The 24,394-nt window shown below is 39.6% G+C and overlaps 1 protein-coding gene across 9 annotated transcripts in view; it reads right to left on the bottom strand.

The window, feature by feature from the left end:
* The window catches only part of BNC2 (basonuclin 2), a 486,498-nt gene that overhangs the window by 163,080 nt on the left and 299,024 nt on the right, over nucleotides 1-24,394 (bottom strand). For 8 of the 9 annotated variants that reach the window (XM_018051927.1, XM_018051926.1, XM_018051935.1 and 5 more), the window contains one exon: nucleotides 10,639-10,741. In XM_018051927.1, coding sequence (XP_017907416.1) covers nucleotides 10,639-10,741 — 103 coding nt within the window. Of the gene's footprint in view, nucleotides 1-10,638; nucleotides 10,742-13,863; nucleotides 14,210-24,394 lie in introns of those variants that run through there. The other variant, XM_018051933.1, reaches the window with a different exon arrangement.

Genomic DNA, 24,394 nt, shown 5'->3' with positions numbered 1-24,394 from the left:
CAGGCTCCTCTGTCCATGGGATTCTCCAAGCAAGAATATTGGAATGGGTTGCCACTTCCTTCTCCAAAGGATCTTTCTGAACCAGGGATCGAACCCATGTCTCATATGTCTCCTATACTGGCAGGTGGGTTCTACCACTAGTGCCACCTGGGAAGCCAGTCTCATTTAAAAAGCAAAAAACCAACAATGAAACTAATTTTTCAAAAATATTTTCTATTCAGCCCAATACATAAAATATTTCACCAATATGTAGACCACTTACTTAACTTATATGCAGAGCGTATCATGAAAAATGCCGGGCTGGATGAAGCACAAGCTGGAATCAAGACTGCTGAGAGAAATATCAGATATGCAGATGACACCACCCTTATGGCAGAAATTGAAGAGGAACTGAAGAGCCTCTTGATGAAGGTGAAAGATGAGAGTGAAAAAGCTGGCTTAAAACTCAACATTCAGAAAAACAAAGATCATGGCATCCGGTCCCATCACTTCATGGCAAATAGATGGAGAAACAGTGGAAACAGTGGCAGACTTTATATTTTAGGGCTTCAAAATCACTGCAGATGGTGACTGCAGCCATGAAATTAAGATGCTTGCTCCTTGGAAGAAAAGCTATGACAAACCTGGACAGCATATTAAAAAGCAGAGACATTACTTTGCCAACACAAGTCCATATAATCAAAGCTGTGATTTTTCCAGTAGTCACGCATAGATGTCAGAGTTGGACCATAAAGAAGGCTGAGGGCCAAAGAGTTGATGCTTTTGAACTGTGGTGTTGGAGAAGACTCTTGGGAGTCCCTTGGACAGCAAGGAGATCCAGCCAGTCAGTTCTAAAGGAAATCAATCCTGAATAATCATTGGAATGACTGAAGCTCCAATCCTTTGGCCACCTGATGCAAAGAGACGGCTCATTATAAAAGACCCTGATGCTGGGGGAGATTGAAGGCAGGAGGAGAAGGAGATGACAGAGGATGAAATGGTTAGATGTCATCATGGACTCAACAGGACATGAGTTTGAGCAAGCTCTGGGAGATGGTGAAGGACAAGGAAGCCTGGTGTGCTGCAGTCCATGCGGTTGCAAAGAGTCAGACACAACTGAGCAACTGAACAAGTAGACCACATAAAACTCATTTTCATTGAGCTATTTTGCACTCTTTTTTTTTCTAAGATTAAAGCTCTAAATTTCAGTGTAACTTCATACTTACAGCACACATCAGTTGGGACTAACCACATCTCAAGTGCTCAGTTTGAAAACAGTGGCTTCCCTTTTGGACACCCAGATCTAGTGTTGCCTTGTGTTCCTTGGCCAATTGAACTTAAGGCCCCAAAAAGCTCTTCTTTCAATTAAATGTGTTTGCACTTGATTTTGTAGGATCATCTGACCATACAAGCAGGCTGGGAGATCTTGAGGCCAAAGGAGGGATTTTATTGTGTATCAAGGAACACAGTCTGGATTTGGAACCATTCCATGTCTAGTTCTAACTGTTGCTTCCTGACCTGTATTGTATAGAAAATATTTAAAAGAATTACAGCCATAACTGGATAGATTTGTAAGCAATCTGTTGAGAAGCCCAGTAGTAAGTTTCCTCTCTCTTAGAGGAGATCAGTCCTGGGTGTTCATTGGAAGGATTGATGTTGAAGCTGAAACTCTAATACTTTGACCACCTGATGTGAAGAGCTGACTCATTTGAAAAGACCCTGGTGCTGGGAAAGATTGAGGGCAGGAGGAGAAGGGGACAACAGAGGATGAGATGGTTGGATGGCATCACCGACTCAATGGACATGAGTTTGGGTAAACTTCGGCATTTGGTGATTGACAAGGAGGACTGGTGTGCTGCAGTCCATGGGGTCGCAAAGAGTTGGACACAACTGAGTGACTGAACTGAACTGATACAATACCTTGGGCTTCCCTGGTGGCTCGGTGGTAAAGAATCTGCCTGCCAATGCAGGAAGGTGGGATCAATCCCAGGGTAGGGAAGATCCCCTGGAGAAGGAAATGGCAATCCACTCTAGTATCCTTTTGTCCAGGAAATCCCATGGACAGAAGAGCTCAGTGGGCTGTAAGTCCAAGGAATCACAAAGAGTCAGACATGACTTAGCAACTGCTGCTTCTGCTGCTACTAAGTCGCTTCAGTCGTGTCCGACTCTGTGCGACGCCATAGACGGCAGCCCACCAGGCTCCGCCATCCCTGGGATTCTCCAGGCAAGAACACTGGAGTGGGTTGCCATTTCCTTCTGCAATGCGTGAAAGTGAAGTCGCTCAGTCGTGTCCGACCCTCAGCAACCCCATGGACTGCAGCCTTGTAGGCTCCTCCGTCCATGGGATTTTCCAGGCAAGAGTACTGGAGTGGGCTGCCACTGCCTTCTCCGTGACTTAGCAACTAAACAACAACAAATACAGCACTCTGGGTATATGCTCACTAATGACAGATTAACTCAAGCTTCTGAAGAGTTACAGATTTGTACCCTCCTGAAAGGCAACCCTGGTGAGGAATGAGTCGCACAGACAACATTTTATGCCTCCCAGAACACAAGTCAGAATTTCTCTAAACACCGCAAGTATCTCATCCAGCGCTTTTACTATTCAAGTGCAGGGCTGAGGGGTGGAGGATGGGTATGGGGGGGGATCCACACTTAGAAGAAGTCCTCACTATGACACAATAGGAGGAGGAAGAACAGTGGAGAGTTTTGCTGAGGCATCCCGGATTCTTATGACCCAGAAGCATCTCCTCATTATCTGAACAGAGCATCCTGAGTAAAATGAGAGGAGCTGAGTATGTTTCATTTATAACCCCTTCAATTTGTGTTCTGCTTAACCTGCTGAACTCCAGTTAATTAAGATGTTCCTATAAACAATTAAGCTTCCTGTAGGATCGTTAGCAAGATATAAAAATTTATGATGTAATAAAGCGCAATAAAATGATAAAGTGGTTAGCCCATCAAAGCACTTCGCATCCAAGAATACAGGTATGAAAATAGGCAAGAGTAGCCTTTCATCCTGCCTAAAATTCATTTCCTCCTGGTTTTTGGATTTTCGACAAATAAGCAATCCTATAGTTCAGTTCAACTGATGCGCAGTTCTTAAAATATGAAAAAGAAGTGTTTCAGACTTCTATTCAAGTAAGGGATCACATGCCATTTTAGGAGAAATGGACAGTATGAAGCTAAATTGGATTTGCTGAGGAATACAAGATCACCCTGGGAAAACTGGGCCCTACAACCAAAGAAACTGATGACCTTACTCTAGCACTGGGCACCAGAGAAAATCTGCATGGGGCCCTAGAGAGTATCATTACTGTTCAGTCCACTTTTTCATTTAATCCTCCTCAAAACGTCACTGTGCTATTCAGGTAGCTTCCTATTATTATCTGAGTTTACAGATGAAACAAACTGGGGCTTACTAAATAGAGATAGAGATGGGATTTGAAAACTGGCCTGAATACACTCAACTTTTAACCCCGTCAACCACGATAAAACACCTGTTGCGTCATCAAGGTTGAAATTTTTCTTCTGTAAGAATTTAGAAACAACTAACAGTAAGTAGATTATCTCATTTAATATCAGAAAGAACCCTGCAAACTAGGCACTATCATTATCCACATTTCATAGATGAGAAAACAGAGGTTATGTAACCTGGCCTGGGTCCCACTGACAGCGGGTGGTGGAGCCAGGAGGAGGACGTATACAGAGCTGCAGCTTTACCTCCTTTTGTCTTCAGGCCCACTCCCCTCATTTGTGTACCCGAAGCTTCTCCAGACCCTGGGGCTCCAGCTCTGTAGCTTCCATCTCCATTTCCTTCCTGGAAAGTCCTTAGCAGGGGACCTGAACTGTACACTTTAGAGGTCAGGATTTATCAGATCCACCTTATGTTTCTGTCTGAATAAAATGGAGCTAGAAAAAAACATCTGGGGAGCTAACAGGCAGAGAGCCCAGGACTTTGAAGGGGAGGCACTGTTTGTGCTGTGATTTGAAAAAAAAAAAAAAAAATCAGAGTTCAAAGCACTGTTCCAAAGGTGGGCAGGCTGAGAAATAAATCAAAACAAGCAGTTCAGGCATGCAGTAAGAATATCGTTAATGCCATGAATCAAGGAGTGAACCGTCACATTTGTGAGGGTGTCCTCCTTTTCAAGCTTATCAGCTGGGATCAGGGAGTGCAGGGGAGAAGCACAAGAGGGCACGGTGCCCTCAGGTCATGGCAAAGATGGCTCATGTGCCAGGCAGGAAAGCGGCTCTCTAAAATAAAAATAAGTGGAGAGATGTTCAAGGACTTTGTCCATAGAGAGAGCATGCAGGCAGAGCTAGGAGGCACCTAAGAGCTAGTTTCCCTGACTGAAAGAGAATCCTTCAGCTAGGCAAGCCAAGTTTCAGGGTCACCATCGGGAAGAACCAAGTCTTCTACAAAGACAAATTGTTTTTAGCAGATATTCCACTAATTCCCACCAAGGGAAGAGAACGGTGGGGTTTCCATCCTCGTGTTTCTAAGGAAAGTCCTAGAGGCACGGCAACCTACTTCCTCCCAAAGGATCAGTTGTCACTGCCATGCTGAAGCCCCTGTGCTGAGGTATCAAGCTAGAACCTTTCTTACTCTTTTCATCTAATCCTAAATATTCCTCTTTGACAATTCTCTCCCAAAGCAAAATTCAGTCTTGCTGGGAAGGTCTTCAGGTTTACAAGAAGGAGGCCAGCACTTTGCCGGTTAGTATCTGCAAGCATTATTTTCCTTTGTCAGAGGACACTGTTTTACTCACTCTCCTCTCTTACTCTTGAAATTTACAAATGATCCTACAGGAACTGCTGCTGCCTTACTCAGAGTGAGCATGAGGTCACAGAAGTGTCATGCGTTATTGCTTTTGATAGAAGACTTCTAGAAGGCTAGCGAAGAACAGAGGGTGGAAAAGGAAAGCTTATACTTAGTTACACTGGCTCCTGGACTCGAGTCAGGGAGAATATTACAGAGCTACCAGTTGGGGATAAACTACTTTCACAGATGTTTAGACAATTCATAAGAAGAGCACAGACTGGGACAAATAATAAAGACATGTGACCTTTCATGGAATAAAGTGAAAAATTACTGGTTTTGATCCACCCTGCTTAAATCCTTATAAAGTACCGTGCAGCCAACAAATCTCAGGCATCCATAAACAGAATACTGTGATCTCGTGATTCTAAATGTAGGACGGACATAATCAAAAGGTTTCTTGATTACAGAAAGCTCAGAACCAATGGCCTTGATTTGGGACTTAATTATGCAAATTAAGCCTAACTAGGGTTTTCTTTTAGGTGTATGCTTGCCAGATTTAGCAAAAACACAGGACCACTCAGCTAAATTTGCAAGGTATGTGTTTACACTAGAAAATTATTCATTGTTTACCTGAAATTCAAATTTAATGGGATGTCCTATATTTCCTATTTGGGTGAGTGTCTCTATAAATACCCCTGTTCTGATAAGACATATCTAGTAAAGAGCTGGGAATTCAAATTCAATGATGCTGAGAAAAAAAAAAAAAAAGAGAGAGAAATTACTTCCAGTGAATTACAAAAAAAGAAATACTTGAAATTAATGGATTATATGAATATTAAGTCTTACAGTACATTAAACCATAAAGATGGTTGGTAGATGACAGTAAATTAACTTTATACTGCTTATCATTTCCTGTGGCACAGAACTAAAGAATCAAAGCATCCCTGGACCAATACTTTAGAAATGATATATGTTCAATAAATATCTCCTCACTGATGTCCAGATGACACAGGCCAAGCCTGTTCATTTTACATTAAAAATTCTGAATAGTTTCAATATTGGCAGGAAAACAGCTGGCCTGTTGAGCTAATAATTAAAGTATTTAAAGTCCAAGTATTCTATAAAGAAAATAATCTGCACCAAGCAAGCTACTATGGGGTTCATTAAGCTACGTTGTACCTTTTTTATTTTTTTCATCAAGCCTCTTACCCTTGAAAATTTTTACTGAACATCCCAAGAAACAGTGGATTTTTTTTTTAAGGTCGTTTTAACAAGTGAGTTTTGTCAGAAGTAAAAATTACTGATATCACCAAGGAAAAAATTTCTAAATAACCTTTCTAAAATCTGCCCGCCTCTTTTATCAAATCAAATATACCCCACCAAGTTTTTATTTTAAACAATAATTTTCCAGTTGTCTTAGATTATCATTAAATGTCTGAAAATCATTTAGAATACCTTATCTTAATCATTCAGAAATAAAATCATCGTCTAGACTATATACATTAAAACTAATCTGCAAACAATAAATACTATAACTCATTTAGTACAGTAGCCCTCAACCTTTATGTCCCACCTCCAGTTTATCACAAAGGCAACAGGGTTTATTTGATTAGTTACACTTCCTGCTGGGAGCAGGTTCCTCAGAGGAGACTGATGAAATAAAGCACTCTTCTTTCCACTCCCGCTTGCTCACTACTTGGTATATACTAGTAATACTTGCTAATTTGTAAGACTATAAAACGGAGGAGAAGGGGGCAGCAGAGGATGAAATGGTTGCATGGCATCACCAACTCAATGGACATGAGTTTGAGCAAACTGCAGGAGATAGTGAAGGACAGAGAAGCTTGCAGTCCATGGGATCACAAAGAGCTGGGCATGACTTAGCAACTGAACAACAGCAACAACAACATAAAATCTTTGGCCGAGCAACTTCTCTGGGGTTCCAGTGGCTAAGACTCTGCATTTCCAATGCTGGGGGCCCAGGTTTGATCCCTGGTCAGGGAACTACATCCAGCATGCCAAAACTAGAGATTCCAAGTACCACAACTAACACCCAGCACAACCAAATAGATAAATGAGTGTTTTTAAAAAATTCTTTGCCTGAAGCTTCAATGCTGTGAATGTGGGAAAGGGTCAAAACGTCATGTCCTAAATTTTGACCAACCCAAACATTTGTGTCATCAGTAAAGAAGTCCATTACTGCTCTGACGCCAAAACATTATTCTGATAATGTTAAACCAAGAAAAATTAAACTTGCAGAAAACGTGTATTTAAAATTTTCTGCAAGACTCATTCTGGTAATTTAAAACAAATGAAGGAAAAACACAGAAAAGATAATGCAAAGAGAGAAAGGAAAAAAAATACAGTTGTAAAGTGAATTAAGTAGCAGTATGCTGGAGTCCTTTAACCAAAGACTATGAAATATGGCAGAATTAGAAAATGCTAGGTTATTATACACTGTCTGTATGGACAACCTATACCCCACAAGAACTTGTTTTAAATAATGTTAAAAATCAATAAAGCCCTGCTTTTATTATCAAACTGCATGAGCTGAAACTCCTTAATGGGGAAAAAGAGCAGGGAATCCTTCATTAATTCAGTGGGAAATGCCTCCTGGTAGTCAAGGAATCATTTTTGGGTTCCCCCTTCTCAACTCAATGGTGCTAAGATTCTAAGGAAGTACCCTGTGAATAGCACCATGCCCAGTGAGTAATTTCAAAGTTTAGGTGTTACAATATGATGAATTCATTATGCCTTTTAATTTTTTAAAACATCTTAAAATTTTGTAAAGCAACTAAAGTCACTAATTCAAGTAGATTTAAGATACAATCTATAAGGTTATAAAGTGAGAGTGTGTGTGTGAATAATAACCTATGAAATCCGCAATCTTGTGAAGAAACTGAAGATGCTGATAACAAAGAAGATTAGCAAGACATTAATTCAAAAGAGGCAACAAATTTCTAAAAATTCATCTTTTTGTAAAGAACCCCTGATTTTGGCATTTAGCTATTTTTAATGGCAAATGTTAACTTTTTATGGTACAATTACTGGTGGAGTGTGTTCAGTGCTATGGTGAAATGATTATATGAGATGTATTTTGGTAGTCTTACTGCTTCCTGTTCTACCCACTTTCACAGAAAAATCACACCATAGTAAAAATAAGTCACTTTCCCCTTGTCCCACGTAAAGAATAATGTCCTGAATAAGGCAGCCAGAGAGACTGCTGTGCCTCACCTCTGAACAGAAATAACTGAAGCCATGATTTCAGAGTTTTCTGTGTAGGGGAAGAGAGTGAAGCAGTTAGTTGAAATGCTGAGGACAAAAAGAGTGGATGCTCTCATTTCTTTGCCAACTCAAAAGCTAAGAGAAAAACCCTCGCTGTCACGTATGTCCTACTATATGGGGGAAGAATGGGATATGTATCTGTGTGTACATATTGTGAGTTGTATACAGACATGTTGCTATTGGCGGGGGGAGAGGTCACGGTGATAACAGGGGTGAGGAAAAGTTAGAACTGAGAAACTTCGAAATTAATATACCAGAAACACAAGATTACTAACGGCACACTAGGAAAAGCCCAGTCTGATGTAACAGAAATAACCTTATTCAAGTTTGGGGAAAAAACCACATCCCTCAGAAAATCTTAGAAACAACCAGTGGCTGGGGATAATTTATGTTGTTCAAGAAGGAAGAAATATTGCTTTTCCCTCCCCATTACACTACTAATGTAATATGCATGTGGAAGTTAGACAGATAAAATAAACTGGTGACACAGTAAACTTTTATACTCACAAGGCTACCACAGTAGATAGATGATGGTAACGCAAGATGGCTTTGGAAAAAATGAGAGGGAATGAATGAAAAGTCCTTTGTTTAATGACTGCCCCCCACCCCGCCTCATTGCTCATGTTTGTCCAGTTTGTTACTTTTAACATGTATTATTTATTTTAAAGACTTCATATATTTTATCTTCAATACTCACGATAATCTTACAAGGCAGGTATTATTAACCTTCTGTTACAGACAAGAAAACTCAGATGCAGAGATTTTGACCTATGTGTCATCAAAGTTGTAGAGCCAAGATCTGACCCCACACTGCCTGGCGGATTCTTTCGTTTTTGCTTTTCTTTTTAGTCTCCAAGACTCTTAACGGGCTCGGGATATAAGCTATTACCTGGCAGAGCCAAAACATATTGTGGGAAAGGATACTTAGTAATATGAACTGAACTGAGTTCTTGCCAAATTCATATGTTGAAGCCTTCATCCCTAGTGCTTCAGAATGTGACTGTATTTGGAGACAAGTGAGGCCATCAGGCTGGGCCCTCCCCCAACATGACTGGAGTCCTTATGAGAAGAGGGACTTGGATGCACAGAGGCAACACGGGTGTGCCCCCCAACAGAGCACAGACCACGAGAGCACACAACCAGAGGGCAGCCGTGTGCAAGCCGGGAAGAGAATCCTCAGAACGAAACCATCCTCATCTTGGACTTCTGGCCTTCGGAACTGTGCAGAAATAAATTTCTGATGTCTAAGCCACCCACTTTGTGGCATTTTGTTACAGCAGTCCTAGCAAGCAGACTACTGTAGGAAAGGAGAAGAAATCATCGAACAGTCACTTCCAAACAAAACTGACAGCAGCTTAAACGTTGTTCAGAATTGGACTGAGAGCTGTTACAGACATTGGCTGGAACTGGACTGAGAGCTGTTACAGACATTGGCCTTGTTAATGAAGCAGGAACCAGTTCCCTCCCTGGAGGTGCTGGAGGACTGTGGCTTTGTCTGCCAGGCACATGCCTTCTAGTATGTTCCCCCATACTAACTACTCTTTCTATCTCTTCTCTCCCTCACAGACACAGGGCTGAAATGTCTCCACAATGCCAACCCACACATCCCCAGCAAGCAAGATACATGATAAATTGAAAGCGTTTCAAGGCATGGCCTGGTGTCCTTTCTTCAGATCTTGCTAGAATAACATGACATTTATAAAAATACAACCCACTGGATATTTGGCACTGCTTGGGAATGAAGAATATGTCCACTTAAGAGCCAATCCCCCAAGGCTGTCAAAAAAATCTGAAGCCAGGATTTCTTCTATAAACATTACCTATCTTTTAAGATTCTACTGTCCAGGAAGTAAAGAAAATGTCTCTGCTTATTCCCAAGTCTCCTCTGGCCTCAACATAAATAACATAAACCAGACAGAGGACAGCTAAATGCTTGGTCAAGGCCCAGGGATGGGACAGCTCTGTGCATCTGGCAAGGAGCCTCTGCACTTCCAGCCGTGGCCCTGGGTCACCCTCGCCCGGAATACACACCTATGCAAAGCTCACCCTCCAGCGGCAGCCAGCCTCCTCCAATCCCTGGGCATGCTGAAAGGGGGTATTTACGGATTCTTTTTTCAGATACCAGTCAAATAATGTTCCCGTTCACTCACTCACTCACCTTAAGACCATACAAAATTTAACATCTGGGAGGATCAACTCTGCCCCGAAAGCAGATGACAAGGGTGAGCAGTCATGGAGGAGTTCTCCTCAAGCAAAGAGGATTTGCCAGCTCGCCTCTGAGGTCCCGGCCCTGAAAGGCCAACTGTGGTATGTTTGAGTTTCCATGGGGCCTGGTGCTTGCTGGCTGCTGCTGCGTTCACTCAGAACCCAACTGTGCTATAAACATCTAGCCCTTCTGCTGAGAGCTGCCCGCGTGGCCTTGTTTCTGGGAGCCAAGAATATGCTATTTGGGAGCTGCAGGCTACATGGGAGCTAACACTTGGGGCACAGCTGACCCTTCTCTTCTCCAGGCCAGTGATGGCTCTAAAAGGAAAAACAAAAAACAAAAAACAAAAAACACAGGCTTACACGAACATAACAAGAGCAAGGAGAAAAGTCCAGATTTTCCTCACCGTGTGCCACCCAGCCATGTTTACACTGATCGCAAGTCCTCAGGTTAATCTTCCCCGGCTGGAAACACTCACATGTGCAGTTCACCAGTGTGCAGCGGATGGCCTGAGAGTGAGAGGAGGGAAAAAAGATCAGCCTCTGTTCAAAAGGGACCCTACTTCTTCAGCATTTTAAGAAATAACACCTTCTTCCCATTTTTAACAGCTTTAGGGGCCTGGAGAGATTTAGAGAAAAATTTTGAAACCATCAAAAATCTCTTACCAAAACATATTAGAAAACAAAGCTGATTCATTAGTAGAATGTTTCTTGCCATTCATAGATAAGCTTTAAATTGGAAGCACAGACTAAATAGTGTAAGAGTGAGCCTTACTCTTATTCTATGAGATGCTGGCTCTATAATACCAGAGATCTGAAAGAGAAAAACAGATTGCTACTACCAAATATTCACTGACAAGAGTGCAAAAGATATAGGCTCTTATACAATAACAAGTGAAATGCTGAAAATAAAACACGATATACAAATAATAGTAACAGAATATGACTTTTCTTCTGCAGTGTTTGATTGAAATGCTCCATCAATCTCTCAGACACCTTCTGAAAGACACTCCTTTTGGTCCAATAACATCCATCATATTTCCGGCATCATTTATCACTTCCTAACTCCTCGATTTCTTCCATCCTTGAAATATTAATTCCATTTGCATTCCTGTTTTGAAAAATGCAAAACAACCCTCTCTTTATTTTAATGATGTAAGAAAGTAAGTTTAAATTTGCTTTTAGATCAGATGTAGACTAGGAAAAGACATTTACGTGAATATTCGATATTTGGAACAATTCACCTATATTATACAACGCTGGAAGACACACTTAAAAATGTTTTATTTCTTTACAAGTACCTTTAAAAATCATCTCATCAGTTTACATTTTAAAGTGAACCCCTAGGAAATTAACATTAATGAAGTGTAACTTTTTATAGATTAAAAACCTAGGCTGAAGAATTGTGCTAAAGCTGACCTATGCTCCAGAACTACAGTTAATAAATTTATCTCATACATTTAGTCCTAATTTGCATGGAAATTCTGAAGACAGAAGGGATTTTGTCCAACCATTCACAGATTAACAATCTACTGTAACTATCTGAACTGCCAGGAAAAGATCTCTCTACAGCTTTAGATGCAATCAATAATTACTGATTTGGGGGTGGGGCGGGGGTGGGGGGAGAGGCATGAGGCTACGTGAAACTGCAGTGCTGGGCCTGAAAGCTCTGCCCACTTACACAGCTTCAGACGCTCATACTCCTGGAACCAGTTGGGTTTTTATATAAACTGTCTCATTTGTAACAGACAGTATTTTAGATATTGTTAACATGGTTGAGCCAAATTCCATTTACAGAGAATAAGACTGAATGGGCTTTTACCGTTTCCCATGCTTTAGATCAAGCAAATTTAAAATATTTCTCTTTTGCTAATGAACATTAAATCTATAGGTCCTTATTCAGTTTTCAGTGTTAAGAGTCGCGGCCGTAGCCTCCCTTCTTGCTTCACCTCTAACCCTAGTTTGCTCCTCTATTACTGCAAGAAAAATAGGCAAGGGTACCATCTGCCTGACGTTTCAGGGTCTTTCTTCCAGTGTCAACAGTCCAATTACATATTAGGAGGTTGTACAACTTTGCTGTATGTATGAGTGAATAAAGGAAACAGGAGTAAGACACAGAGAGCAAAGGAAATGCTGACATAGCAAGAATAATATATCTGGAGGTTAGAAGGGAAACTATTTCTCCCCAAATTTCTTATAACAAATTCAGTAGTTTAACTGACCGAGCAATACATCAGCATCTTCCAGGTTAGAAAGAGCTTCTTAAAACGGCATGTTCATTAGGAAACTCAGTTTGATTGTACTACAGTAAAACAAACCCCAAACAGTTTTTTAGAGGGCAGTGTTTCTACGAAAAACAGGGCACTCTGTACACTATTCAGTTATAAATTCAGATACAGCAACCAGATTGACATTAAGATATTTATATAATCTGAGATACGATAATAGAATCTTTCATAAACACTAAAAATAAATAACTAACTAACTCTGCTTATCAAAATAAAGAATGACCAAAACTAAGAATGACCATTTCTCAAGAACTATATGTTAATTCCGGCACCAAATACATACATCTTTTAAAGTGTTAATTTGATAACATTTTATTATTTCACAAAAATAGCCTCATTTTACATCGTGTTTTAAAATACACTTTCCTCAATTTTAATTATAGTTATATTCAGGACAAAACAAATTAAGAGACTTGTAGATTTGCTTTATTTTAGGTATATTTGTTTATTTACTGGTTCAACTATTCATTCATTTACTCAGAACTAGTTTATGATTCAAATATTTTTCTCTTCCTAAATAACTTCATACATCTGCCACACTTGGGAATTGAAACTTTTTGTACCATCATCCTTTTTCATGAATTCTACTCCTTTTGTACCTAAACATACAAACATTGGAACACCTCAACTCCTTTTGTATATAAACACTTAAGCACTGGAATATCCATTTTGTATTTCTATGAATTCCAGAAGGTTTATTTGTTTTAAATCCAGGTTTATATAGACTACAATTGTGCCTTAAGGGAATTATATATACTTAAACAATATGGTCTAAATAAATATTTTGAATACGAGACTATTGTGGCTTCAAAGGAAGTTTTACTCTAAATAACATTTTTGAAACAGCATAAAAGTTTGACATACTATTTATTCAGAACAAAACAGAACCAATGTGATCACTTGCCAACTCACCCACACTTCAAAAACATAAATTATCATAAATCTATCCAAGCCAGTTAAGCCTCAAAACGTATACACTTTATGAGGAGAGAGCTGGGAAGAGCAGAGATGGAGAAGCCTTCATTTTGGTGATCACACTCATTTCGTTACTGCTGGGCACCCACAACAACAGAAAAATCAGGGATGATAGCGAAGTGACAGAAAGGGAACAGCAGGAGAAGAGAGACGATCTGATCAGGTCGTTCTTCCTTATAGATTCAGGACCTTATGCAGGTCTGGCCAACTCAAGCCAGCAACCCCTCCACACCCCCAGGATCCCACCTCATCCAATGCCGTGAAACTCTTTCCTCCATTTCAATATAATCAGCTTTTCCAACAGCCCAAGAACAAGAACGAAAGTTCTTAAGCCTACATCTTAAATAAAATGAACAATTTTCTGCTTACCTTTACCATGGATATCTTGAAAGAAAAATCCATGCACCCACCACCCAGTGCTTCCACCTACATTTTAATTTTATAATTTGGATTCTGTCACACACGGTCCTGAAACTGCTTTCTCCAAGAGGGGTAGTCTCATCACATCTGGTCCCTTTTTCTAGTCTCCTTGTTCTCCGAGACCTCAAGGCAGCTTAAGGCATAACTCTCCTTCATTCCTGGACTGTAGAGACAAACTATCTTAGTGTTTTGGCAGCCGCTTCTCACTCTCTCTCCACTGTAAATAAATACAGGTGTTTCTCACAGGCAGGCTTCTCCTTCTTTAACTTGGCAATTTCATCCCCTCCTACAGCTTCAAGTATCATCACTAAGCAAAACCGATCACTGCAGAGCCAAGTACTGTATTAAGTGGAAGGAAATGCATAGTGAATCTCTATGTTCGAGGATTTGACAGTCAGAGCTCTTGGGCAGTGGGTTCCGAGGAGCCACCCTGAGAACAGAAGGAAGCCCCTGGAGAGGTTTGAGAAGGATCGTTTCTCGCTCTTTACAACTTTGTCTTTTCTTCCACCAAAGACAGGACATAAACATTTATCTACAACAGCAAACCATTAACGATTAATAATAATAATATTTATACTATTAATGTAATATTATAATGAATATAATATTCAATATTAATATTTGATTATTAACAGCAAAGGTTTGCTGGATAGTTGCCATTCCCAGATACTTACAAATATTAGCTCTCCATGAAAATACCATGAGGTCCGTACTAGTATTCCCTTTCTTTCACAGAGGAGGAAACTGCGGTGCAGCTAACTCAGGATCTTACCTGAAGTCACAGCAATCAGATCCAGGTGTGTGGGAGCTCTCCCTCCCACTCGGTCAGGCAGCCATGGGCAGAGCCCCTCCACCTGCCCACCATCCACCTCCACTCTATACTGTTAACTCATGTTTCGCTTCCTAGCTTTCAACACAAATATTACTTCCATCCTCCAGAGCAGCTCCTGTTCCACAAGTGCCACAGCACTTAGCACAGCTGTGAAGATTATATTCATCTGTAATTTATCTGTACTACTTATTCATAACCTAGTTTACGCATACCAGTGGTAAAGAAAACGCCTGCCAATGCAGGAGACCAAGGTTCGATCCCAGGGTCAGGAAATTCCCCTGGAGAAGGAAATGGTAACCTGATCCAGTATTCTTGCCTGGGAAATCCCATGGACAGAGGAGCCTGGTGGGCTACAGTCCATGGGGTTGCAGAGAGTTGGACGCAACTGAGTGACTGAACATGCACACGTGTGTATATGTGTGTGTGTGTGTGTGTGTGTGTGTGTGTGTGTATCTGGGTGGCTATTTGATTAAGATACGTCTTCCCCTCTAAAATTCGAGCTCCTTAATGGCACGGTGACATATGTTGGGCTTACAATGTATACTGGCAAATAAAGGTGCTCAAAAGGCATTTAAAGAATTTCATCAATCTCTTAGCCTCTTTCCCATCTATAAAATGATAACAGTAACACCACAACTTTGTCAATAGATTCAAATGAAATTAGATTCAAATGAAATAATATAAAGCATGTGGCTCTTTGTCTAGTGATAACAAAAGCTCAAAAGATGGAAACCATTTATGACCTCGACAAACTTTCCACATTTTACCTCTGAATTACTTTTCCCTTATGATTCTTCCCAATGTATTTCTTCCACACCTTGTAAATGCTTAATACATATTTAGTCTTAATGAGTAAATGAACACTTTGACATATATGATGCCACTTTCTTCATACTATAATCCTCTAAATTGGGCATGACAGGGATCATTATTTGTTTTAATACTGGAGTTAAAAAATGTTTATATAGGTGTTACACATCTCTTAAATGATAGGGTGGATTTCCCAATTATTAATCAGTTTATTCCCATTAACTATAGAAAGAGAAGATATACAAGGGGATATATGTACGCTTAGAGCTGATTCACTTTGCTGTACACCTGAAATTAACACAACATTGTAATCAACTATACTCCAATACCTTTTTAAGTTGTTAAAAAAAAGATACACAGTTGAAACTAGTAAATTATAAATATTCAAGTTCAAAAGTATATCTAAAATTATAAAGTAGACCAATTTAGTATAAAAATATTTAATCAACTTTCAGTCAGTAACACTCTCATATTTGAATATTAAGTAAGAGTGCATTTGCAAGTATTCTGGATGAGTTCCAAAGACCTATTCAAATAAGAGATTCTGTAATCACTAAAACTAAAGTATCTTTAGCTTTATTATACTTGTAGCTGGCTTGAACTCTGCAAATTTATGTGAACTGAACTTCAGTCTCCTCACCAAATGGCATTCCTCAGGAAAGCAGAGAATGAGCCTTCAGCTATTAATATTTAGTGCATTCCACAAAAGAACTATACACGAGGCTAATTAATACATCTCCTATTAGCTGTTCCTTGTTTGGGAACACTTACGGAAGTTACCTATTAGTACAGAGTAACAAAAGGTAAAATAAGGCCACGGGGCATGTAGAAACGTAAGACACACTCCGAAGGAGAGGTTCACAGAGAATCCCCCCTTCAAAAAAGCCCCACTACAAGTAAGACTAACTTCCGTTCTGGGCTTTGTCTTTTCACACTAAAAAACCATTCGCCATGAGATCTCCTCAAGTGTTCATTAACTTGGCCAAATAGTCCATGTATAACTAAAAATCCTTTTAAAATCCACTTTCTCCTTATTCATTTCTGAAGAGAATACCAAGATTACAACTTGGATTATGAAGTTTTACTAGAATGATTTTTAAATGTTAAAGAGTTAAGTACATAACCTGCACTAAAACTGAATTACTGAAAAACTCAGTCATTAATTCAGCATTCATCTGTCCCAGCAGTTTCTCCCATAAACTTGGGTGGTACAATCTAGGCACACAAATTAATTGGCTATAATGCTGATCAGTGACATGGTTTGCCTCTTACTTTTAACAAGAACAAATTTCTTAATCAAATTAATTTTCTACTTTGGAAATCACACGGAGGTACGATAAATAGGTAAGATCAGCCAACCTTCTATGAGGATACACATAATATAGTCTATGTTATAATTAACTCATTAAATCATCACTGCATATATCACCCATCTCTGAACATACACACAAGTACCAGAAGAAAAGGTATGTATGGTGCCAAAGATCAAGTAAACCTTTTACTTGGCATAAAAATGTCCTTCAAAGACATTTATCTTAAAAATACAAAATCTGGAATAAAAAAGTACCTGCAGCGAATCTGGAAACTAGTTATTCTATTATTGCCTCAGAATACACTGCAGTAACTACAAAGTAACAGCTACCAACACTATGGAGGAAAAGAGTACTCATATATATATATGACCAAAAAAAGATGGACTTCCACACCCATGAATACATCTTATATATGAGAACCCAATATAGTACAGTTCTTCAGGCACTGCCATAAAGATTCTAAAGAACTCACATGATAGTAATGGTAATTAAGTCAGAAAATAGCCCCTTGTATACTTTTGAGGACAGTTTTTTCTCCTCCATTTTCACATGGCTGATTCATGACCTAATTGAAAAGAAACAACTTCCAAGAGAAGCACATTGAGTTTTGGCAAAGACATGGAAAGTCTCTATGTTACCATCTTTATAGAAGAACACAGTGTCTGAAATTTGCATAAGTCATTGCACCTTGAACAATGACATTTTTTTTTTGCATGAAAGAAGACTTCTGAGCTTACTTATGACTAACACGAACTAGACAATTACATGAGAAACTTACTTTTACTTGATTACAAAACATAGGACGAAAGGAAAAGTATTTACACCTGCTGTGCTTCAGGGTTTTATAATCAGGTATCAAAACAAAGCAAGAAGATGGGAACTGGATAGACACAGAACACTGAGCAAGAGGCCCCTGAACTTAAATATCCTATAAAGAGGTATTATAACAACCTGAAAAGTCTTATCTAACTCTATGAGACTATTAATATAAATAAATACTTATAGTAAGGTGGGTACGTTTTTGCATTTATGCAAGGAAATGTACAGATCTGAGTTTGAATGAGTTATGTTCCCAGACTTCACAAGTGATTATCAGTGATTATAGGGTGTATGGGTGCACAGAGTGTTAAACTACAATGTAAATGCCGCTGTTCATAATACAATAGTAACAACAGCAAATAAGAAGCAATGAAGTTATCCTGTCTGCTTCACACAACAGGACTGCAACAGTATATATCTTAGCTGGTGGTAAGATAAATTAGAAATTAAAAAGTTTATTGAGCTTTCAATAAAAGATTCCTTATTAATCTTGTAGCTGAGTCAGGAGACTTACAAAGACATGGTCAGTCCAGAGCCACTACAAGGTGTAGATGCTACTGATGTAAACAGTGGACAACAAGGTCAAGACAGAAAGCTGGGGGCTTCCCTGGTAGTCCAGTGGTTGGGAATCGGCCTTGTAATGCAGGGGACACCAGTCCGATCCCTGGTCCTGGAAGATCCCACACACTGCATGGAAACTAAGGCTGTCCTCCACAATTGCGGAGCCTTCATTCCAGCGCCTGTGAGCAGCAACTACTAAGCCCACACACCCTGGAGTCTGTGCTCCACAAGAGAAGCCATTGCAATGAGAAGTCCATCCTCTGAAGCTAGAGGGTAGTCCTCTCTGCAACTAGAGGAAGTCTACGTGTACAACGCAGACCCAGGGCACCCAAAAAAAAAACTTAAAAAAAAAAAGAACACTGGGCGACTGAAAATGGCAGACTTCAACAAGACATCATAAGAACAACATTACTGACCAAGGAAATATTATCTTCCCAATAAACACATCCAAAATACCTGAAAGAGATTCACTGTGAAAAGGCAGCCATTGAACACCAGTTACTGCTAAAAAGCAGAAGACTGAAAACTTCACTTTAATTTTCTCTTAAAAGGTGTGCTCCCTTCTCCCCAAACAACTGGCAAATGGATAAACAAACTATGTGTATTTACACAATGGAATATTCATCTGGCTCATACAAACAGAACAACACTTGATAATACCGCAATATGGATGAACTTTATCATGCTGAGTAAGAGAAACCAGACACAAGAGATCACATATTACATAAGTCCATTCATACGAAATACGCAGAACACAGAGATCTGTACAGATAGAGAGTAGTCAGTGGTTTCTTTTCAAAGTGACGAAGAAGTTCAGAAATCACTGTGATGATGGTTGTGTATAACTGTGAACATACTAAAATTCATTAAATTGTATACTTTAAATGAGTAGAATGTATGATCTGTGAACTCTATCTCAATAAAACTGTTTAAAAGTGAGGAGAGCAAGCTCACTAAACCACCTAATTTCTTTTAATGGTTTTAAATCATTTAATTCATGAGATATTATTCCTCAGGGGACATAATGTAGCATAATATCCTTCTTTAACCTAGAAGGTCAATATACAAATACTAAATGATTGAACTGTGGTGTTGGAGAAGACTCTTGAGAGTCCCCTGGACTGCAAGATCAAACCAGTCAATCCTAAAGGAGATCAATCCTGAATATTCATTGGGAGGACTGATGCTGAAGCTGAAACTCCAATACTTGGCCACCTGATGCGAAAAGCTGACTCATTATAAAAGACCCTGACGCTGGGAAAGACTAAAGGCGGGAGAACAGGGAAAAGAGGATGAGATGGTTGGCTGGCATCACCTACTCAATGGATATGAGTTGAGCAGGCTCTGGGAGATGGTAAAGGACAGGCAAGCCTGGCGTGCTGCAGTCCATGGGGTCGCAAAGAGTCAGACATGACTGAGCGACTGAACAGCAACAAAATGACTGAACAGAAGGCAGCCCAACTAAAGAATTTCCGCTGCTTAAACCTGAAATTCCTCTACTTTGAAAACAGTAAAAACTAGTAGGTCCATGTTAAAGTCACAATTACTTTCAAATCCAATGCCATTTTTCCTACCAGGAAAATCCAGGACATCCTTATATCCTCCAACAAATTGGGGGTCAGGAGGCCTCTCAGTCATAATGTTCAGCACATTAACCATAAGATATTAGAAAAACTCAAAAGGAATTGTTTTAAATGGACAATGAAGAATCCTGTCATGTGTACGAGTAAAAGCATTCCTCTATTTTGTTGCTGTTTAGTTGCTAAGTCATGTCCAACTCGTTGCGACCCCATGCACTGTAGCCCACCAGGCTCCTCTGACCATGGCATTTCCCAGGAAGAATACTGGAGTGAGTTGCCCCTTCCTTCTCCAGGGGATTTTCCCAATGCAGGGATCAAACCCGCATCTCCTGCACTGACAGGAGGATTCTTTACTAGTGAGCTACCAGGGAAGCCCCACTGCTCAACTTACTGGGATGAAAAAATTATCTCTGCAAAAGTTAAGAGATGAACATGGTTTAGGAGGAGGGGGCAAAGATAGAAAGCATATACTTCTGAGTAGATGCTTGTGTATGAGTGTGAATGTTTCTATGACTATGTGTGAATATATAAATACAAACTGGGAGAAAGGGACATACACAGAGGCATATAAATTTTCACAGACATGGATCCAATGAGCATCTGCAGTCATTACCTTACAACTACAACCTACTATCAATCGACATGAGGAAGACCCCATTTAAATAATGTAGGAGTTCAGAGTAAAAATCAACAGCGGGATATAGCCAATTATATAAGGAAAATATCCCTGCTTCCATGGCATCAAAGCCTGCATAGTGCTTCTGTTATGCCTTTTTTCCCCCCAATTAAATTAAGTCTATGGTAATACAAGCTATTTTGTTAGGCAATTAGTAATATTAGAGAAACAGGAAATGAAAAGGCATTTCAATTTGGGCAGAAACATTTTATTTTCTTACCTAACAGTTAACAATTAAGATATCTCATTTATTGCCTGTTTGCTTATGAAATTTTATAGACTACTTAGGCAGCTGTGATAACATAATGGGAAAAGACATACTCTTCCTGTGAACGTACACCTAGCATCTAAATGAAAATAAGGAGTTAGCTCACTGTAAAAGAATAACCACATTTTAACTAAGTTCATTCTACATTTACCAGAATTACTTAACTTTATATAAGGAGCTAAAGCACCTCTGATATCATGTGAATGATAAGTAATACTCATCTCACTTCACCTTAACGTTGAATCAGCAATTTTGTATTCCATTGATATATATACATTTTATTCATTTTCGCTAATGCAATTTGAAAGGTGGTAATGTGATTACATTTCTCTGTGGCATTCATGAAAACAATTACTAATATAATATGATAGGGAAGCCATTAATAAGGAAGGGATTTATAATCAGATGCGAGGAGATTTATCAACCTTCAAAAGCTTTACAAAGAAATACTTCTCATTAGGCAAGAAGTAAGACAAGATGAAGCCTAAGTTCTGGTATTTCAGAAGCAGCTTCCATTCTGGGAAAACTGATCGCATGACGATGCCCTACTCTGGTGGCCAAGCAGAGAGGCGCAGGAGGAACCCCAGATTGTCCCACACTGTGCCACATGCATGACATCCTGCACAGAGGACAACATCCTAAACTCAGGGCACCTCCCCTTCCCAGACAGCATGGGGAGGACTTCTTGAAGGGAAAGGATCCCTCTCAACCTTGCTCCTCTTTAAAAGGAGCCAGCCCCATTATTTCAAATGCCAGAGCACAGTAATCAATCCACTTACCAAGCAAGAGCATAAGGTGGGTGACCTTTTAACTAAATTTACTCCTCTAGGTTTGTGTGAAGAATTTATCCCAGTGAAGCAACAAGGGAGACAGGTCGCTGCATTTTCGAATGTATCATTTCAAATGACAGCTCTGATTACCCAGGCCAGTTGAGGCAGCCTGTGTGAGACTTAACATCTCGCATCAGACAGTGCCATGAAGCTTGCCTAATACTTCAAATACATTCCTGTATTTAATCATCAAAATCCCCCAAATTAGAGATTTTTCAAACAGCAGAAAAACGAGGCTGTGAGATGCCCTTAAATGGACACAGCTAGTAATCCGGGGCTCTTTCCACCCGGCCGATGCAGGAGAGGAGAGGCCCTGAATAATCCCCTTGCCACCCTCCTCCACAGTGAGATTTTCTCAGACATTCTTCCAGTTCCAAGAGGAGTCTGAGACTGAATAGGAGATGCGCGTGAAACTACCCACAGAGGGAGAGGGGTGGGGGAAGATTTTAAGCCACTTGAAAAGATGAGGGGAACTGCTAAGTGAGCTGTTAACCATTTACACTAGGATTTTCTACAAACCAAGTGGCACATTTTTAGACGCAGAAAGTGACTCTCAACCGCTTTCTATGGAATCTGTCAATGGTTACCTTAAAAAAAGGCAAAAATCTGGAGGGGGTGGGGAGAGAGACAAGGATTTGCCAAGAACACTAATTTTACACCATCTTGCTTCAACTTGTCTTGGGATTGTCCATTCATAGAATATCTCAGCAAACATTTTAATACCTTCCATTGTGCATGTGTCTATGCATCATAACTATGTCTGATTATGAAAGAATGTTTCTTTGCCCATGAGCAGATATCACCTCAGGAGTCATACCTATTACTACTAATAATAATGATATGATGAACAGTCTACAGTGCCCTCTTATACGTTATTTATGTGAGGTCATAGACTCTCCAGGGGTCTGTGCTGAGACCTGGACGGGCTTCATTAGAGCATCATATAAATCACTAAAGGCACATCTTGATTTCACCACTGGCTAGAGTCGCTGGAATTTTTTAAGTGGAACCACTCAGATAAAAACATTTTTAAAAAACACAGCATTATCATTTCTTCTAAAAGGTGGGTTTCTCAAATGGTATGCATTGCATTCAGATGCTCACAGAAATCCCACAAATTTCTAAGGACTCTATAAGCATTTGAGGGTAAAAGGTGCCCTAGAGTGTTGCAAAAAACATGATCCTCATTTTACTTTTAAGGTTTAGCTTAAAGGACAGAGAGAGACACATAGAGAAAGACAGCAAGAAACAGACCATCCAGCTGCTATCAAATGCTTTGACATCACTGAGCAAATGGGGAGACTGATGCAATGGTTGTCAGGAACTCTGAGCTAACTCTTGTAAATTCAGAAATAAACAGAAAGCTTGTGGGAAAAAAAGGAGTCTTCCAGAACAATGTTAATGTCATCTTGGGCATGCGGGTTGGGTTCACACCTGTGTCAGCTGAATCAACATAATGGGCTATAACAGCTTCGAAGCAGCTAATATGGTCCATTGGGTCAATAATCCGTGAACTAAGAAGGATTTACTTGGTAGACTATAAATGGTTCATAAGAACTCAAGAATCACTCCATCAGATCAAAAATCCAATTTTCATATGGTGCCTTTCTACGAATTAGCCAAAAGAAAGTAATAGCTCTAAAGGACTTTAAGGTCTATCAGTTAAAAATTTACTTTTTAAAGAACAGTAGAGAGGAGGAAGAATTAAGTGCCTCTCTTCCTTTTTGGTGAATCAACCTATTTTAAAGGGGAAAAAATACACTTCATGATGGAAAGCTAATATACAATAGGAAATGTTCAAGGGGGCTTTTCACGTTTTCCTCAGGGTACCTGAATAAACGGATCCACAGAAATGACATGCATGCATACACACATTCATTTCCTCTCTCTCTATGCCTCCACATATCTACAGACAATACCTCTAACTACACTGTAAACACCATTTCTAGGACAGCAACATTTAAAAATAAAGATTTTTATTTTGTTTCTTTACATGGTTTATATTTGTGGGTCTGCTGCAAGAAGCCTACAGAGACGCATGGGTCAGCACATGGACACTGGTAAACTCTTCCATCTTCACGTATGGAGAAGCAGGCCAAAGAAACTATAGAAGGTAAACAGTAAGAACGCCAATGTATTTCCAGCATTTGAGACAGAGAGAGAAGAGAGGGTCAGTGCACAGGCTGACTAAAGCTTATACAGCCAGTACTTAGAGGTAACTGCAACTTCTGCTCACTCGAGGCTGCAGAGAAATACCAGCCTTTATCCTGTGTTTGTGCTTTCATTACACATTCACACTAGGTGATCGTGGCTGCAGATTAATTTTTTTAAATGTAAGCTCATGTATATGAATAACTGTATTTACTAAGTTCATAGCAATGAAGAAAAGCAAAGGAAAATGCTCCAAAAGTATAAAAGACTGAAATTAGAATTCCTAACAAGAAAGAATTCCTTTACTAGGGAAGAAAATGTGATCTATCACCTGCCTCTCAAAATGCTATTAGCCTCTCTTCGTCATAAGGACAACAAGAAGGATTCTTTTCTTTTGGTTTTTACAGAAGTAACACTGAATAAAATAATAAATGTTTTTACGTCAAAGTATCTTAGCTATTGACATAAGCTCGGTCCTCTTAACTTCCACACAAGGGAAAGAAAAATTCCAATAATTCTGAAATAGACAGATAAAACTTTTCTCTGTGGCTACGGCCATGTACTATTATACATAACTGCTTATTTTTAAAAAAAGCCTTATTGGTGCTCTCTGAAGGATTTTCTTTTATACATAGCTTTA

The sequence above is a fragment of the Capra hircus genome, chromosome 8, assembly GCF_001704415.2.
Source record: "Capra hircus breed San Clemente chromosome 8, ASM170441v1, whole genome shotgun sequence".
Lineage (NCBI taxonomy): Eukaryota > Metazoa > Chordata > Mammalia > Artiodactyla > Bovidae > Capra > Capra hircus.
The sequence above is the reverse complement of the archived record's forward strand: the minus strand, read 5'-3'. Positions and strand labels throughout refer to the sequence as shown.